At 37.5% G+C, this 18,762-nt stretch overlaps 1 protein-coding gene across 5 annotated transcripts in view; it reads right to left on the reverse strand.

Moving 5' to 3' along the window:
- Positions 1–2,429: 2,429 nt before the first annotated feature.
- Positions 2,430–18,762, reverse strand: part of MYB (MYB proto-oncogene, transcription factor) — a 32,499-nt gene continuing 16,166 nt past the window's right edge. For 3 of the 5 annotated variants that reach the window (XM_074368318.1, XM_074368314.1, XM_074368315.1), the window contains 6 exons: positions 17,935–18,077; positions 16,824–16,938; positions 16,607–16,732; positions 15,639–15,749; positions 13,127–13,234; positions 2,430–3,744 (listed from right to left, as the gene is read on the reverse strand). In XM_074368318.1, the coding sequence (XP_074224419.1) occupies positions 3,628–3,744; positions 13,127–13,234; positions 15,639–15,749; positions 16,607–16,732; positions 16,824–16,938; positions 17,935–18,077 (720 nt within the window). In that variant the 3' untranslated portion in view covers positions 2,430–3,627. Of the gene's footprint in view, positions 3,745–8,699; positions 8,758–13,126; positions 13,235–15,638; positions 15,750–16,606; positions 16,733–16,823; positions 16,939–17,934; positions 18,078–18,762 lie in introns of all 5 variants that reach the window. The other 2 variants (XM_074368317.1, XM_045524648.2) reach the window with 2 other exon arrangements.

Raw genomic sequence — 18,762 nt, forward strand, 5'->3', positions numbered from 1 at the left:
AAGTTCACTACATTTCTCAAAAGAGGTTTGCCTTTTAGCTGCCTTCCTTTCCAACTCTATCCTCTAAAAATGGTGAATAAGGAAGACTTTATTTTGTAATAGCAAAGTGAAGGGAGAAAAATAAATAACAAACTTGTTACTATTTTAAGGTCCATGTCACAGATCTGCACATCACGTTTTATCTACCAGGTAGTTTTCTGTTTTGAATTAGAAACCCTACATTTAAAGAAACTATACCCCATATTTCCCACATACATTTGTACAAGAAGGAGAAACATATATTTAAATACGTTTAGGAGTATTTTGAATGATTAGGAATGTTTTGAAAAGTTATAATTTAGATTTAACATTAGTTTTAATACAATGAATAGATTTAACATCCAATCAGGTACGTGGGTCTCACTCGTAGTCACTTCCACATTGCTAGGGAACAGACGTGCTTTTCCTTGCCCACAGGTGTTATGGTGACCTACCTCATGGATCGGCACTGCGACATTCTATAAAGGTGCAAGAACGCGTATCCCATCTCACATGATCTTCACAATACCCATCCTTGAGATGTATTTTTATCTCCAATAGAAATAAAAGTAAAATGAAGTTTATGGAGACTCAATAAAAGTCTTACAAAGTCACAGAGCTGATAAAGGGCAGAGTTTGAATTTAAACCAAGACTGTTTGGGCTCCAAAACTGGTTTTCTTTCAGTGAAGCAATGTGGTGAGCCCCTTATTGGAAGTGCCTTATGATGTCAAAGGTCCCTTTCAGTTCTAATATTGCATCATTTCTAAAGAAACAAAGAAGTTCTTTGAATATTTTGCTCATCTTGGATTATCAGTCCCATTAATGGCTGGGAGACAGTTCAAGGTGTTCTCAGTGTCTCTTCTGTTCTCCAGATATGCACTTGTGGTCGCAAACTTTATACACAGTAACTCAAAAGGACACCTGTTCTTTGGATAGTAAGTAACACTGTTTACATTTATTTTTCTACCTGAATCTCTGCTGTAGAGAGCAGGAGGATTAAAGAAAGTGTCCAGGACAGATAAAAGTTTTACAGATGCTCATGAAAGGAGAGTTACATTATGTTACAAATGGGTATTTGTACATAAAAACCGAAATTAATACTTCTTTTTTTTTTTTTGGGTTTCTAGTTTTTAGTTATTGGGTTATGTATTGTTACAAAAATAAATATTTATTTCAGTTCTGTATAATGCTGAGTTCACTCTTGCCATTAATTTAATAGATATAATATGACTCCTAAGTTTAACTCTGCAATAAGCAATGCACATTATTGACCAGATGAACATATGACACACTACACAGCATGTGTCACTTAATTATGGAAAGCATATGTAATAACAAACATTTGTAAAGTACATTATGTAGCAAGAGTTCATTGTAGGAATGAACTCATTTCACAGATGGAGAAAAACGTCTCAGAGAGGTCAGTGACTTGTCCAAGTTCAAGCTGCTAGTAAGGGATGGAGTCAGCCCCTGGAAAACACTCTGAGGGTTCATGCCTATAAAAAGATTCCTAACACTGGGATGATGTGTTATCATCTATTAGAAATACAATCAAAGAACACTGAACAGTCTTGAAAACTAGTGACTAGAGGCAACAAATCCTTGGCTCTAGGAAGTGCATTGTGCATATGAGAATTCAATGTCTGAGTTGGAAAGGAGTGACTAAAGGAAATTATAAGGAACCTGTGTGAAAGGATATTGTAGCACAGTGAAGAGAACACTGAGCTGAACGATGGAGGCCAGCGAGAGGTCATCCGTAAGACAGGGCGTTGGACTGAATGGATGACTCGACTGGGACACCCTGTTCTTATCTCAACAGAAAACTACCCTCTGGCTCTGCCCTAGGGGGCTAACCAGCGGCCTTACATCCAGGTGCTACTGTGCCTTCTATTTTCTGGTTGGTTCTGCCAAGGGGACCCTTGGCTGAGATGGGAAGAGTAAGGGATATAAAGTTAGGGATTACCCTTGGCTCTCTTCCTGTGAGTATTCCAAAGGTCCCTGCTCCTCTCAAGGACTCCTGTTTTCCATGACTCTCGCCCTACACGTAACAGTGTCCTTCAGGCCTGTATCCATGTGCATGCATGACCCTTGTGGTCCTCCTACCCTCACCCACGTCTGCAGCATCAGTACCCTTGTATATGAACTGTCCTCGCAGTATCCTGATTCAAATGCTGTGGGAACCCTGACTGATAGACGCTAGAAGATTCCTCCCAGCTGTCGTCCTGCACGTGATTGATTATTTTGTGAACTACTGAACTTGGTTTGCTTGTTCTTCTTTCTCCCAAGTTGTAATTCTTGGTTTCTTCAAGTGAAGTTCAGATGGTATACAAATTATTAACAGAGGAAAATGCTCAGTCCATTTTCTTAGAAGTATAACTATCATCCATAATCAAAAGACAGAAATCAAAAGTAAGTAAAATAAGGGCACAGCTTTATTTCACTACAAGGCAGTAAGTACACTGTCATATCAAAAGTTCAGTGCCGGCCATCTTGCACCAAAAGTTCTTAAGGCAGCAACTGGCTATGGACTCCCGTCTCTCGACCCCAGCTGCAAACACAGGTTCTGTGTGGCAGTTCTAAGACCATACACTTAGAGACCACAAGGAATGCTGATTAAACACATAACCCCTGAATTAAAGAACAGTCAGGCTGAACTCAAAACAAAACATAGGACATCGACAACACAGATCTCCCAAAATAAAAGAAGTGCAATGCATGCTCTTATAAACCAACAATTACAAAAAATAAAACAAAGAACAACAACAAATGCAAAAAAATCTCCCAAACAAGTTTTCCAATGTATTACAAAAGGAAAAAAAAGTATATATATATATATAAAAAATAAAAAAGTTTGAAATACTAGTGCATAGTCAATTACCTAACACCAAGTTTCTTGTCGTTCCGTCCCAAGCTCTACTGCCCCTCTGGTACTAGCAGCATGTCTACAGGCTAAGACCATAGCAGCAAAACACATTTTTTTTTTTCATTTGGCATTTACAAAATTAAATTACTGAATAAAAATATAATTTTTTTATAAAACTATTTCATACAGTAATAATTTTTAAAGCAAGCTAACAAAAAAACCCTCATAAAATGGTTTAGTACAATAAATGTACCTCCAATGTTATTAGCCATAAATGAACATTTACAATATTGATTTATTATTCTATGGTATTAAGCCAACATTTATAGTAATGCATTGTGTTTAGTGGTTGAGAAAAGTGAAATGTTGGAGTACCTTTTTTGTGTGTGTAAAATTTCAAAAACTTCATCACAGGAAAAAATACTGGTCTGTTGGATCTTCTAAAATACAGATAAATCATTTTATGTTTAAAAACAATCTGCATCAAGATATTAACAACTGACTACAACTCGTTACCTAATAATTTAGGTAAGACTGTTATTTATTTATTAAAAAAAATCCTTTTAGTTGGGTGAAATCGGAGATGATTTCATCCACCTAAAATGCACTTGGTGCTGCTCTCAACTGTTGTACCACAACAAAAATAGGCTCTTCTCCCACGCATGAAAAGTTTCATGTAGAGGAACGATATATCCCAAGTCAACGTGAAGTGTTCTGAAAATCATAATGCTTGTCTGGGAACGCCTCACATCACCAGAGTCCGGGCTGAGAAGGCGTTCCCGTACTTCCGAGCCTGGCCAGAAGCCGTCATCTGATCGTCCGTCTTTCCACAGGATGCAGCTTCCCAGGCTCCGCTACAAGGCTAAGAGGAAGAAAGAGCGAGGGCAAGGTCAAGACCGCGAAGCACATGGTTAACCCGCAAAGGGACCCCCCGTCCCAGCAAGGCCAGCAGGAAAAGTGCTGACCTCCAGAGAGCAAGTAGTAGACACAGGGGAGCCTCAGTCAGATAACATCTTCGCTCTCTGACAACCAGGAACCCAACATTCTCAAGTGATATTAATGATCAGAAGTCGTTTATCGCTCAGAGAGAAAACCCACTCCAAACAGGATGATAAGCTACAGCTGCATCTTCATACTTGAGTGCCTTCTGTCTATCACAGGGTTTTACCAAGCTGGAGGCAGGAGTGAGCATAATCCTGTGAGTTGTGGGCATTTACTCATTAAGCAAACTGGTGAGTGCTTGAGCCGCCCCAGTGAAGCAGCTCCTGTAGGAGCTGGAATTGATCAACACCAACTAAACATAGTATATATTTTAAAATATCAATTAAAATATCGATTAATTTAGAAATAGCTGTTTACTCAGAGAGTAAACTTTTTAAAGATACACTGGAAGAGATAAGATGGAGCTAATACGGGTAGCATCCGGATCCGTGTCTGGTGTTTCACACGTGATCTCACTGACACAGCACAACCACCTGGGAGGGAGGTTCATTCTCTCTTTAACTGGCAAGAAACGGACACGGGAGTGCAGACAGCTTGCCCAAGGCCGCTCTACGGGTAAGTAGTGGGGTAGTTTCGAACCTTTGTCTCCTGCCCAGCTCCGCTCCTGCCTTCCCTCTATGTTGCTGCCAACCAAAATACATACTATTTTGAACCCTATTTTGTTCCCCAAACCATTTGAGGTGCTTACAAGTTTAAAAAGGTGGACAAGGCAGGGTCACAGAGAATGTGGCAAAATAATATAAAGATGAGGTGAGATTTGAATTCAAAACACTTGCCATGAACTTGCAAGCAGCAGCTAGGTGTCAACCTCAAGCTTGGCTCTGAGCTCTCTAGCAGTCAGTGCAAAGAGGGAAAACTCCGCGCCACCCATGCTTCTAAGTATTCTACACACATCATCTCATTTAATTCTCACACAAAACACCTGTGGCATAGGTATGGCTCATTGCACCTGTTTCACAGAGCAAGCAATTTTAAAGAACGAGAGAACTTAGGCAACATCCTCAAAGTCACCCAGCCGAGAAGTGCTGAAGCAGGAATGTGAATCCAGACTCCAGTAAGTGTAAGCTGCCGCTTCCATCAGAGTTCTTATCAGTGGGAAATGGTGGGGTGAGGTCAGCAGGGCCTTGGAATGCAGGAAGAAGCACTTAGATGAGCTGTCACAGTCATCAGACTTTTTAGCAAAGAGGTAAGATCATTCCGAACGGATGTATTATTTGAATGGTGATGGGGCTTCCCTGCCTAGGGTCTGGAACAAAGTTTCAGTGACATAAGGCTTATAGCACCATGTTTCTACCTTGTCAGCTTTCATAGGACTAGATTTCTCAGTTTCTGCCTAATCTGTTGTGCATCTGACCACCGACGCAAAAGGCACCATCCAAGTTTACACAAGTTTACTCTCCAGGCTCAGAGGCTTGATACTACATAAGCAAGATGGGTTATCATAATGTTTTCCTGGAACTGTGAATCACAAAATAACAGGACAGAGATGACAGGGGGCCGACTTCTACTACTGAGTCACATTTAATGTTTTCCTAAATAAAATCACCAGGGTAGTTAAAGCATTCTTTAATACAGTTCTGAATAAATGATGTTTCTCTAGGTTGAAGGAAGTGGCTTAAATATGCGTATTTCTCTGGTGTATATCTGTCCACCCAAATCCTGTATTTTAGTTGATTGCTTACACATTATTGCTAAAATTTTTGAATGCAGCACCAAAACACCAAATTGACACAAGAAACCCAATTAACAAATAAAATGTACAGAGCTTGTGTTTGCAGAGACACATGGAGAACAATATGACAGTGTGACACAAAGTAACAACGTGACTGACATATAACAATGTGACATGTAATACCTAGCATTTGAGAGTGAACAGTTAAAAGTTGGTGGCTTGTCCACCAGGAGTACCATGCAGGGCTTAGAACCAATGATGTGCTTAGAACAAAGTGCATGGATCCTAAAAGCAAGTGACTGAAGACGACACAGAATGAAATATCTTAATATACTAATATCTTATATGTAACATAAAATTACAGAAAGCTACACATGAAACCCAAAAATACATATTTTGAAAGAATAGAAAGAAACAGATGAGGGGGAAGTGAGAATGGAGATGAAAGCGAGGAGGAAGGGAGGAAGGATTGTTTCTGTCTTTCTCTGGTTAAGAATTTTTCTGCTTAGCTGTGCTTCAATTACTATAGAATTAATTTTCTAAATGTTTAAATTAAGTGTTTTAAACACTGTCTTCAAAGAATCTTATGTTTGCTTTGACAATGCCTCTGGTAAAAAGCTCTGATCCTTGGCAATATAGGACTTGAGTTAATTCAGAATCCCAATGTCTGTTCAGGAGAATTATCAGCTTAATTGATTTTCCACTTGAACTTTGACTGTGCTCTTGTTGGAGCTCCCAGATGGCTCATCACTTTACTCATGTTTGGCAGTTCTTCCAGAACCAGATATTTAAAACAGGTCAATATAAAGAACATATCATATATTTTGAACTAGTATTTTGGAAAAAAAAAAGTTTAAAACAGTCAGCTTCTACTAACTTGAAATGAAATTTATGAAGCAATAAAACAAATTGAAATATCTTAAGTCCAGAAAGCAGAGCATTTCAGGGGCAGATAAGCCCTGAAGCTCAGAGTCTAGAAGGGCAAGATGACCTGGAACACCTGAATTCACCTCCCAGCATAGACAGACACCAGGACACAGGAGCCACTGTGTGCGAGAACCACTGAATGCTGAACAGAAAGGCGAGAATAAGTGGGTGGCTCCTTTCCTGTACCGTGAAGGGGGAAAGCAAGCACTTCTTATGGCCATGAATGGGAAAACTGGTCAGAGCAGACACACACCTACTTCATGAAAGTACAGGAAGAGCAGCAGGTCAGGTACCCAGGTAAGAAAAGAAAGGATGCTGAGGTCTACCAGCCAAAATGGCAGCTGCCTCCTCTTTTGTTATTTCCTTCTCCCACCTTACCCTGAAGCCCTGGGGCCCCAGGCCAACTTTCCATGCAGATGGAATAGTTTTGACAAAGGGGATTACATGTCTTTGTGCTAGAAGAATATGTTTTAATACTGTCGTATATGATCCTTGTGCATCCTCCTTATTCTCTCTCCTTAAACGTTACTTTCACTTACACAAAAGAATTGATAAGAATTACGGATTTCTGCACAGGAATTCTTGCTAAATTACTAACCCAGGGTGCTGTTGCAGACATGTCACTCTACCCCCTATTCATTTCAACATTAATAATCCACCCGCACATCCTCTTCCTCCTGCCCGCCAGTCATCTTCCTTATCCCGTAATGTACCTTTAATTGCCCCTGGGCAGAAGTGAACTATAAACAGACTGTCAGAGCTTTAACTGGGATATCCTGCTGAAGCACTTTAAATAAATACACAGATCCTTTGTAGAAGACAGAAGAAAGAAAATGAGACAAGACCATGTCCACAGGTGGTTTTCTGTCAGAATTAGATTATTTTCACATTTTCGCTTAGAATATGAATGGGTTTTTTTTTTCCTCATCATGCTGAACAAGAACCACTATTGTTGTTGTATTCATAGAGCAGCTTCACACAATAGCTGCTGATGTCAAAAGTTTTGGCATGTATGTGCTTTACAATTCACAGGCCTCAAAAGAACTTGCATAAGTTATAAAAAATGATTTTGTAAAACCAAAGAAACACAAAATGGTATTATGTTTTTCTGTTGTTTCTTTTTTTAAAAACAGTAAGCAGATATAAATGGTGTCCAAAAGACTAAGAATAATCTGATTATTCTATTTCACCCATCTGAAGAAAATACTTACTCTGGACTATCACTTCAAAAGTCAGAATTCCTTTCCAAAGGGGCATCTTTTAAAATGCATTAGTTATGAGAGATAACATAGAAATCTTTAGCTGTATTTTGAAAGTCAAGAAAGAACCTGAGATGAAGTGTCCCTAAGGTAAAGTTAATGGTTACCAAACTTTTTCTACATATAAATGCTTCCCTATGTTTGCACAAGACAATTAAAAGCTCCCAACTCTGGGGCTGCTAACTTTTCATAGAAAAGAGCCTTAAGCCGTAGTGGATCAAAGGTCCAGATGGTGATTTAAGGTTGTACCATCCAGCAGTGCCTCCACATCCCACGGAAGTGTAAGCTGACAGTTGCTAACTGGGATGGACTTCCTAAATTTGGATTTTGTCCTCAGTGTTTCACCTTACATATTGATAGACTTTCTAACAATTTTAATCACATAGCCTCAGTGTCACAATTTTTTGGAAGAATAGTTCTTTCCTTAGTTACGTATTAGTTTTAAACTGTTAAGATTAAGACAAGTGCCAAGTTGTTCTAAAGCAATTCTATCTCTGTGAGCCCAAGGAAGACTCAATATCACAGTGTTTACTAAGACCAACCAAACAAAAAAATCCACGTCCTGTACACTCTGGGGTAGGGCACTCTGAATTTGAGCTCAACTTGCGTTCCTCACTCATTTAGCCTTTCCATGTTCACCCAAAAAGCTGTACATGGCAAACTTATTTTATAAGATGTATTGAAAGCAGGTCACTGAACTATTACTGACAGCTTTGTGAAATCTTGCCAGGGCAAGTGGAAAAAAGTGACCCAAAGGGAGAACCAAATGAACACAGAGGTATCCAAGGGAGCAGGTCAACAACAGCCTGCTGCACTAGGAAATGCCCAGAAATATCCGTGTCACATGGAGACAGTTTGTTTCCACATCTGTTGACATGCCAACACAAGCAGCAGAAAAACAGAGAAAAGCAGTAAGTCAGCTGTTTCATCTCCATAACACCAAAGAGATCTGACTACCTTTATTTCAGGAATCAGTTGAATCAGCAATCTCTGTCGGTGACCCACTGACACAGTTCTGCAAGAGTGGAACAAGGAATGAGAAAGAACACGCTGGAGGAAATAATACGCCACGGTGCAAATGGACCTGGCTGCTGGGAAGGCCTCCTTGCCTGTGTTTCTAAGGACAGGGAATGTGAACACCCTTTGCCTAGAAATAGGTCCCACCAATGTACAAGTGGCAAGTGTGCTGCCATTTTGAAAGTAATGTCATATCCATCTGATCTTCACAGCAACTTTGTATGATCAATGCAGGAAATAGTATGGGGGTCTGCAGTTTCTAGATGAGAGCATTTTGGTCTGAGGAAGTTAATGAGTTAAAGACATGCAATTAGAAATGATGGAATCTAGTAGAACCCTGGTGCCTGCCGCCTGCATGCTAGCTTATTACACTCCCTAGCAATGCCGATCATGCAAAAAGGGCTTGCCCTATTTTTTTGAAAAATTCATAAACAATTCGTATAAAGGCAGGAGCAATCCAAAGCACATGGAACTGAAAAAGTGAGCTTCAATTGCTAGCAATAATATTTTAAGATTCCTTGATGCTGTGCAAATGTGTTTATTAATGGCTTGAGAAATTTACTTAAATTAAACTCACTGTTTTAAAAAAAAAAGTAAGGCCAGGACAAGCCAAGTCAGGAAATTAAAATTTAAGGCTGTCATTCTGTGGTTACAAAAAAGAGGAAAGTGAGTGAGTAAAAAGCATATGAACACATCTTTAACATTTGGGTTTTAAATAGGAATAAAAGGAAATTATAATTTAAGAGAAAATACAGAAGTTCAGAGGCTTATAATTTAAGTACAGTTTCAGATCTACCAATGAAAGTGTCTACCTTAATGTTTATTGGCATAATATATTTATTTCAAAATGTAAAGTAAATTGAAAGCAAACTGAAAAACAGGTCTTTTCTCCTTGCTGAAGGAGGGTGTGTGTGTGTGTGTGTGTGTGTGTGTGTGTGTGTGGTGTGTGTGTGTGTGTGTGTGTGTGTGTGTGTGTGTGTGTGTGTGTCTGCCTGCCTTGGGCTTTCTCAGGGTAACTTTAAACAGCAGAATCCAGTAGTGTTCCATAGTGAACCTGCCTTTCCTGCTCCAAACTGAAAGCTTTCTAAGCTGAACGTCTATTACCTCATTTGTGACTGTTTTATAAGCTTCAAGGCTCCATTCTCTACTGCTACACAATGTGAGAAAAATACCATAATGGTCCAGTGTGAAAGTCTCACACATTCTGAGCTACATGAAACACACAAATATTAAAAATGTCTCAGAGCATTTTTATTACAAGAGCCCCTGTTTATTTTTACAATTGAAATTAAGGCGACTAAACACAAGAAGAAATCCAACAATTATACTATTATGCAGCTGCTGCAAATTCCTCTCAAAAAGATCAAGCATAAATAATTGAAAAACAAATATAACTTTATTTGAGCATAATGGCTTATCATAGCCTCTAAGCATTATAGTTTATGGACTAGGGGATATATGAATAGTTCTGAATTATTAAAATTCTTTGCTTCTCAATGACAACCTACATAACAAATGGGCATACTTAACACCTTGATTTTGGTTTCTACACACCATTTCCCACTAAAAGAATCAGAGCACCTTGGGGGAAATGGCTGTTTCCAAGAAAAGAAGAAGAAAATGTGGCTATTAAATTAAAGCAGTATTTAATTTAAGCAACAATTAAGCCAGGGATGATTAACATTGAAATGACAGGACACAGAATTGCACAGTTAGTGTAGTCTTCAATAAACTTTTCTTGTACCTAAGTAAACTTGTTTAGTCAATTAGATGGATAGACAACTGCACTATACAAGTGATAGATATTTTACATTTTATAAAAGAATTTAAAAATATTTTAGGAATCATACTTAGTTGTTTTAACTAAATGCACTATGACAAGAGGTGGTTTAGACTGGATAAAATCCCATTTAATATTTGATTTATTGTAAGTACAAATTAGGAAACTTCTAGGTTATATAAAGTACTTAAGTTGAATAGCCAGATCATTTAACAAATGCACAATGTGTTTGACACTACCCTGCATGAGATGTTTGCCTAATTAGGTCAAATTGATTTATCAATGGAAACATACAATAAAGTATAATGTTTTTAACAAACAAAATTACCAAATTGCTTTACAACCTATATAAATATTGTTAGGTCAGGATCATATGAAATATAGACAATCTATGTTTAAATATTTAGAATCATTTGATGTATTTTTTGATAATTATCATAAAAATTTGAAAGTTTTAGAAATCACATATTTCTATGGTATCAGAAGCTAGGTTTCCATGACATGCAATCACTCTTTTAGTGAGTATTTCTTAAAATGAATTAATTATCTATTATAGCAGTTTATTAAAATATACTCGAGGGGTCTAAATCCATAGCAAAACCATACACTATAGACAGAAGCACTGACTCCAAAATCAGTTTGTAGGTCTCAACTGTTCAGTGGAACTGACAAGTGTTACCTTCACTGTGTGATGTACATAGATGGCTTTATCTCAATATATAATGTTAGAATCTGTAGAGTGCCAAGTATGACTCATTGATATGCTAGAAAACACAGATTAATAAAAACAGAGCTACTACTTAATCTTGAGTTTCAAAGATAAGTAATATTCCATCGAATAAAATATAAATATGCTGATAATAAAGTTTCATACTGAATTTTTAATGCAATAGCATTAAAAACTTTAAGGTAAAAATTAGACAACTGATTTTTTAAACAAATATTGACATTCTTATCAAACTTTATATATTTTTGATAACTGTACCATGTTCAGCTCGATACATTTTGTATCTGCATAAAGGTTTAGGTTTGAGTTTTGCTAAATACTATTTGGTTAGGCCAAAAGCTTTTAGGATTTGGTTTTAAGGAAAGTTTTCAACTTACACAATGATAACTGTCCCCAAGGATACTTACATTCTGCATTTTGCAACTTAGAATGCACTTTTTCTATCCTACTAGAAATATAAGACAGATCCCAGCCTAGGTTATAAAATACACACAAAACTTGCCCTAGCTTATCTTAATTAATGTACTAATAGCAATAGTCAAATTCTATGCTCTGGAAACCTAAGGCCAAGTAATTTAGTAAGGAAGAGGGAAAGGAAAACAAAAACAATGTCTCCCCCCGGATCTAGGATCAGCTCCAGGTAAAACTTTGAAGTGGCTGACCTTTGTCTTGACACCCTTCTAACCCCCTTTCTGTGTCCCTGTTCTGCAGGGTTCCTTCTTTTCCTCATCTCCAATTCTTTGCAGTATTCTGAGCCTTCTTCACATGCCTCCCCAGACCTGACTGACTGAAAAATGACTCCAGGTTCCCCACAAAGAATGACTTTCCCTACCGCACACTCCAGTCAACAGTCAACTTCCATCAAAGCAGTCAGATCAGAAAAAGGCCACAAGGAAAGCAACTGGATGGAATGAAGAGACGAAGCGTACCTACAGCCCTTCCAGCTGTATTTATATTACTTAAAAATAATGCTAAATATCACAAGTGCTTGAAAAGGGGAAGTTTTAAGATTCTCACAATTTGGAGAGAGAGGGCCTTTGGCAGTGATGGGACAGCCCTTCCAGAAACAGGACACTCTCTCAAAGTACATCCTATTACAGTGCCTTCCCCTCACAGGACAAACGTGACTTTCCATTTCTGAATCTGGGTTCTCCACATTTCCCTCAGTGTAGCACAGTGGGGGAGGGAGGGGAGGCCTCAGCAGGTGGCTGGGTATTGATGATACTTAATGTCGGGAACTGCTTTAAATAATTTAGGGGAGCAAATTTGCATTCTTATTTACATTTGGCTCAGGATTAATTTGGAATTTGTTGTATTTCATCAATATACACCTCCTTCAGAAAAAGGGAAATCTCTTTTGATATTAAAACCTGAGAGCAGATGTTCAACTACAGATTAGCCACATAACACTGACAGTTGACTTTCTCACTCTGATAGTCAAATATATTGTAATTATTTTCCAGCTACCTAATTTCAAATTCCATTTAAAATCCAAGCAGAGCCTGAGCTTGAACGGTTTAGTGAGGGAGCAGAAAAACATGAAAAATTTGAAACTAAAAGTAAACTATAACAATTTTGTATAAAATCATTAAAAGCAGAAGAAGGTGATATTAACACAAGTGTAATAAGTGATCTTAGTCTCAGTCGCAGTAAGAAGTGTCTCACTTCATCATGCTTTGGGAACCTGCTCTAACAGAAATTTCCAGTGTGTCTCATATGAGTGGAAACAAGGAACTTAAGGAGTTTTTAAGGCATTGGGAGTTGTTTAAAAGCATCACTCCTCTATGTCTAAGAGGAGGTTTTTTAAGACACTTTTTTAATGAATGATTTTTAAGACACCAATGTTGGAAGAGTAATTACCTGCAAGGGACTTGCCAGAGACCTGTTTTTAGGTACTGTAAATGCTTTGAGAACATTGTCTTCATCTTCCGATACTGGCGTCATTAAAACGGAACTTGTAAGAATATTCTGAAGGGAAAGAGAATGATTGGAAATTTAAATGAGGTTGGATAGTATGAGAGCAGACACAATTCTAACGCGTTAGAGAGTAGATTACTATGAGGTGACACACATTAGCAGGAAAAAAAATGCAGGTATCTGCCGGAAATTCTCTTCCCAGTGAGCTAAATGGAGAACTCAACTATGTACTAACCCTAATCCCACTGTGGCAAACACCATTAAAACAAAAAGCTTTGGGTCTCATACAGTTCTAGACATGAGGTAGGCACTCAAAACACACTTGCTGAATGAATTAATAAATACGTGCTTTTAAAAATGAAAGATTTACTAAGATCTGGTGAGAGAACTGTTTATTTCATATATCGGTATGGAAATATTTTAGAGTTACAGATTAATGGTAGTATGGTATAATGATGAAAAGTTTGGAATGGAGAACTAGGTGAAAGTTCTAGCCCAGAACCATCACTTTACAGGCTATCCAATCTTGGGCAAGTGACTAAGCCTTCCTGTGCCTCGGTTTCCCCCTTGGTGTAATGGAAATGATAATGTTACCAACCTTGCAGGGTGCTTGTGAGGATTAGATGAGTTAATGCATCTAAAGTCCTTAGAATATTACTCACTGCTTAGTACATCCTGAATAAATATTAGCAATTGCTATTAGCTCTGATTCTCCATAAGAGAAAAGGGCAACCATTCACATGATATAAACTTTGAAAATGATGGCTAAGTGCTAAAAAAAAAAAAGAGAGAGAGAGAGAGCTACCAAGCCCCAAAAGCCACAGAAGCTATTTAAGAGCATATTACTAAGTGAAAGAAGCCAGTCTGAAAAAGCTACCTACTGTATGATTCCAACTGTATAACATTCTGGAAAAGGCAAAACCACAGTGACAGGAAGAAGATCAGTAGTTGCCAGGAGTTAGAGGGGAGGGAGGGATGAATGGCAGAACACAGAGGATCTTGAAGGCAGTGAGACCACCCTGCACAATACTATAATGGTGGATACAAGTCATTATAAATTTGTCCAAGTTCATAGGACATACAACCCTAAGAGTGGATCCACATGTAAACTATGGACTTGGGGTGATGATGTGTCAATGTAGGCTCATCAGTTGTGACAAATGTGCCCCTCTGGTGGGGGATGTTGATAACGGGGTAGCTATGCATACGTGAGGGCAGGGGGTATATGGGAAATCCCTGTACCTTCTGCTCAACTTTGCTGTGAGCCTACAACTGCTGTAAAAATAAAGCCTATTAAGAAAATGGCGGTGACGAAAGCAATGCAGTATTGGGTACAATGAAGGGCATTTACTGCAGACACCATGAGTAGTGCTACGCTGCACAAAATCAAACAGGAGACAACTTAACAAGGAGGAAGTACGAGTACCCTCCACTCTTCGATAGTTCACTTCACACTGCTGTGCTTTTACATGAGTACCTGTTAGTGCTAACCGAGAGGAATCTGAAGAGGACTTTTGCTTTTGTTTTGCAGCCAGCCATTTTAGAGGCAGCACATGCCCTGAGCAGTTAGAGTGGCACCACCAAGCTCCCTCCCCGGGCACTATTCTCAGCATCTTAGCATCAAGCCCCATAGCTCTGAACTGTGTGAGCATCTGTGCTTTATCTCACTTTATTTATTTTTATTCATTTTTTATTAAGGTATAGTTGACTTAAAATACCATTATTACTTTCAGGTGTACAGCATGGTGAGTCAATATTTTTATAGATTATACATTATACACAGTTATTAAAAAACATTGACTATATTTCCTGTGCTATGCATACACCCCTGTGACATTTATTTTATAACTGGTAGTTTGTATCTCTTAATCCTCTTCACCCATCTCACTCCTCCCCTGACCCCCTCCCACCTGGCAACCACTTGTTTGTTCTCTCTGTGAATCTGTTTCTGTTTTGTTACATTTGGTTGTTATTTTAAATTTTAAATTTATTTTTTGCACCTGTTACCAAGATATGTCCTAAGGTAATTCCTTTTTTTGCTTTATGCCTTTTTAGCCAATGAAAGGTTTCACAGGGAGGCTGTATTTTCAGATAGTAGGGGAAACCTGCACTACATTTAGAAGACAAATAAGTGAATTAAAAGAAAATGTAAAAATTAGCATTCTGTTTTCATGGAAATATATATATACTCATGCAGCAGATTTTTCAAGTGGCAAGGACTCTTCAAATCATAAGAAAATAAATAATAAACAAATCTGCAATGGAACAGAATCTCTTTCCAAAACAAACAAAATCTCACTTAATATTCAGAGTTAATAACCGTAAGGAAGTAATCGTGTGGGAGAGAACATTTAGAAGTAGGATGCACTACAGAGTGCTGAAACCACAGGAGCCCCACATGCCACACACAGAATTCTGTGAGGCCCCAACATCTCATACATGGGCGTGTACTTACTGGCACGTCTGCCACAGGAGATGCCTGTGTGAACAGCTGAGTGTTCAGACTCTCCCCTTCCCAGTGGTTTGAGCAGAAGAAGTTTCCTGCCTTATCAGTTGGAGATTCCACCTAAAAGCAAACAGGAAGTGCTTTGTTGTTTCTAGAACTAGAACATCCCATGAAACAGCTACAGTCGAGTAAATTTCTGTAAGATGAATAAGGTCTGAAGATCTTATGTATAACAACATGGTGACCATAGTTGACAACACCGTACTGTACAACTGAAATTTGCTAAGAGAGTAGAACTTAAATGTTCTCACTGAGAAATAGGTAAATACATGAAGGGATGGATGCATTAATGAACTCAATGGGGGAGAATCCTTTTACTCCGCACACATATAACAAAACATTACATTGTATGCTTTAAATATCTTATAATTTTGCTTGTCAATTATATCTCAGTAAAGCTGAAAAAGAAAGTAAATTTCTGGCCATTCTCTCAACCACTTATATGAGAATAAATTCAACAGGCACTGTATCTAACCTGTTGGAAATGCTTCTTGCCAGGAAGCTAAAACTTTCATCTTGGCAGGTTATATTCCTTTTCTTTTATACTATGAATTAAAGATACTATTATTTCAAGTTTAATTCTCTATGATGTCCAAAAATTAAACATCTATGTATAAATCAGTCTTCTATCCATCTATACATCAATGATTAAAAAAAAAAACACAACAGTGAAAAACTGCTTCCTTTTCTTTCCTTTCTCCTCTCTAACATGTTTTCTGTTCAAACATGAAGGAGATAGAAGTAGCCTGGCTTCCCAAATGCAAGGTCACATGCCTACAGCTTGGCAGTACCTCTTAACTGCATCTTGTATGAAAATCCAAGTAGTGCTGTTACACAGTGTCCCTGCCCGACACATCAAGCTGCCCACAAGGAGCAAAGGCAACAAGGTTGTTCCTTCCAGAGGGTCCTGTGTTTACCTCTTGTTTGATCTTCTTCAGTAAAGGTGGCCCGTTTTCTTGAAACTCAGCAACAATTCCAGATTCATCAGTTTCTTGTTTGATCACATCCTGTAGGTCTTCTACTAGATGAGATGGTGTCTGAGGCTGAAGGGAAGATTGGGTATGTTTGCATCAGAGAAAAATTTCTGTCTGTACTAATAAACCAGCCAAACCTAAGAACTTTACTAAAACTTACTAGCATCTTCAGGGGACCATATTTAATTTCTTGAGCTGTGAGTGCATGTTTGAACGGTGTAGGAGTTCTCGGAGAGCTTTCTAGGATTGACCTTTTGATAGCTGGAGTTCTAAAACTTTAAAAAGAAAACAAGTGTTGATTCAATATAAAAGAACATAGGTTCCTTATAGTTCTCTACCTATTAAATTTAATATTTTTCTACTGAATACAATAAACTCTTATTAACATGGAATAGGGTATGCTGAGGAATCAAATACGTATTGTTAAGAAAAAGATAATATGTACATCACGTATTTCCAAATATTTCAAAATATAATACCCTAAAACTAAGAACACTGAAATATTTCTCACCTTTCTTTAACCATTCTGAAAACACACGCAGTGCCCCTAAGTCTTTATAATGACCATAGCATTGTGAAGATCGCATGTCATTTATGAATCAGTCTTATCTATTCATTATTTACCCACAGCAGAAAACATAAGTTAATCTTTTAAAATGTATTTATTGTACTTGGAAATAATACCATTGCATTTTTTAAAAGGTTTCTTATAATTTATACTGATATTCTCTGCTGTGTCTTCAAACTGGTTAAGTCTTTATTGAATATAAATGACGGCTTAATTACTCCTTGGCTTCTAATCACGTAATTTTCCTGAGGATGGCAAAAGAGGTCCTATCTATAGATAAATTTCAAAAAGAAAAAAAAAGGCTTAAAAAAATGAACTAAGTAAAGAACCATACTCACTCTTATTCAATTATAATCAGAGTGGAAAAGAGGTTGAAAATCTTGTTTTCAGTAAGAAGAAAGGGTCTCATTGAACAAACAGAAAAACTGAATGGAAAGTCATATAAAAACTACTTCTGCATTTACAGGAAATTCTGAAGTGAACTACAAGGTGTAATTTAGTTTATTCTCTCACCTTCCACCTCTAGGTAGTTCTAACATGCCCAGGACAGATATATTCAATGTGAAGATATGCATGATTACGCACATACAAATGGATCGGTAAAATTATATACATACAGACGGATCAGACGCTTAGGGGCTATACTCTATTAATTAAATATAAGTAAATAAAATAATTTTTTTTTCTTGAAACAAGGACTTACATAGTATTTTCCTTTTGCGTTTTCACAGTCTGGTCTCTATGAAACGGTGTTGTAACAGTCAATTTGTGACCATTAAGAGGGGTGGAAGTTAAAGAAGGCATTTCCAAGTCTAAGTTTTCATGGTTGTTGGAAGTGTTTAAGAACTAAATATTGGATGAAAGAAAAAAAAAATTACTTAAACAGTGATTCTTTATTCAGCCCAGTTAAAAAAATCACATGTTGTTAATAAGCAGGTATGTTTTACTGACCCACTATATGAAATAATAGTGATGTTAACAAGCAGACAGTGTTTTATTTGAATTAAGCACCCAAAATTTGGAGTATGATTTCCAAGAAATGAAATCTAGTGTCAATGCTGGAAAACCTGCAAAATCCTAAGAAAATATTCTCAATAAATGACACTTGCCATTAAAGAGAATGGCATGCACTCTTTAGTAACATTAAAAGTGTTAAAGTGATTTGGGGGGAAAGTAATGATTGTCTTTCATACTTTGTTTTTTCTCTTTAATCATCTATGAACCGTTATTATAGAAAGTTGACATTATGTGGAAGATTCTTGAATAATAAGCTGTGTCTCTCAGAACACTAATGTTCTGGAAAGATAATAGATGCTCCTTAAACAGTTCTAAGGTAAAATAAATTTGGGAAACACACATATTGTAATCTCCTCCTAGAAATTCACAATGCACATTGGTATATTTAAAACTGTGGGGAAAAAAACCCCAAAAAACAAAGAAACTCTGAGTGGTCCTGCAGAAAAGAAAACATTTTAATTTTGTTTGATTCGGTGTTTCCCAAACTTATATACCTATATATTTAGATGTTTTT

The sequence above is a fragment of the Camelus bactrianus genome, chromosome 8 (assembly GCF_048773025.1).
Source record: "Camelus bactrianus isolate YW-2024 breed Bactrian camel chromosome 8, ASM4877302v1, whole genome shotgun sequence".
Classification (NCBI taxonomy): Eukaryota; Metazoa; Chordata; class Mammalia; order Artiodactyla; family Camelidae; genus Camelus; species Camelus bactrianus.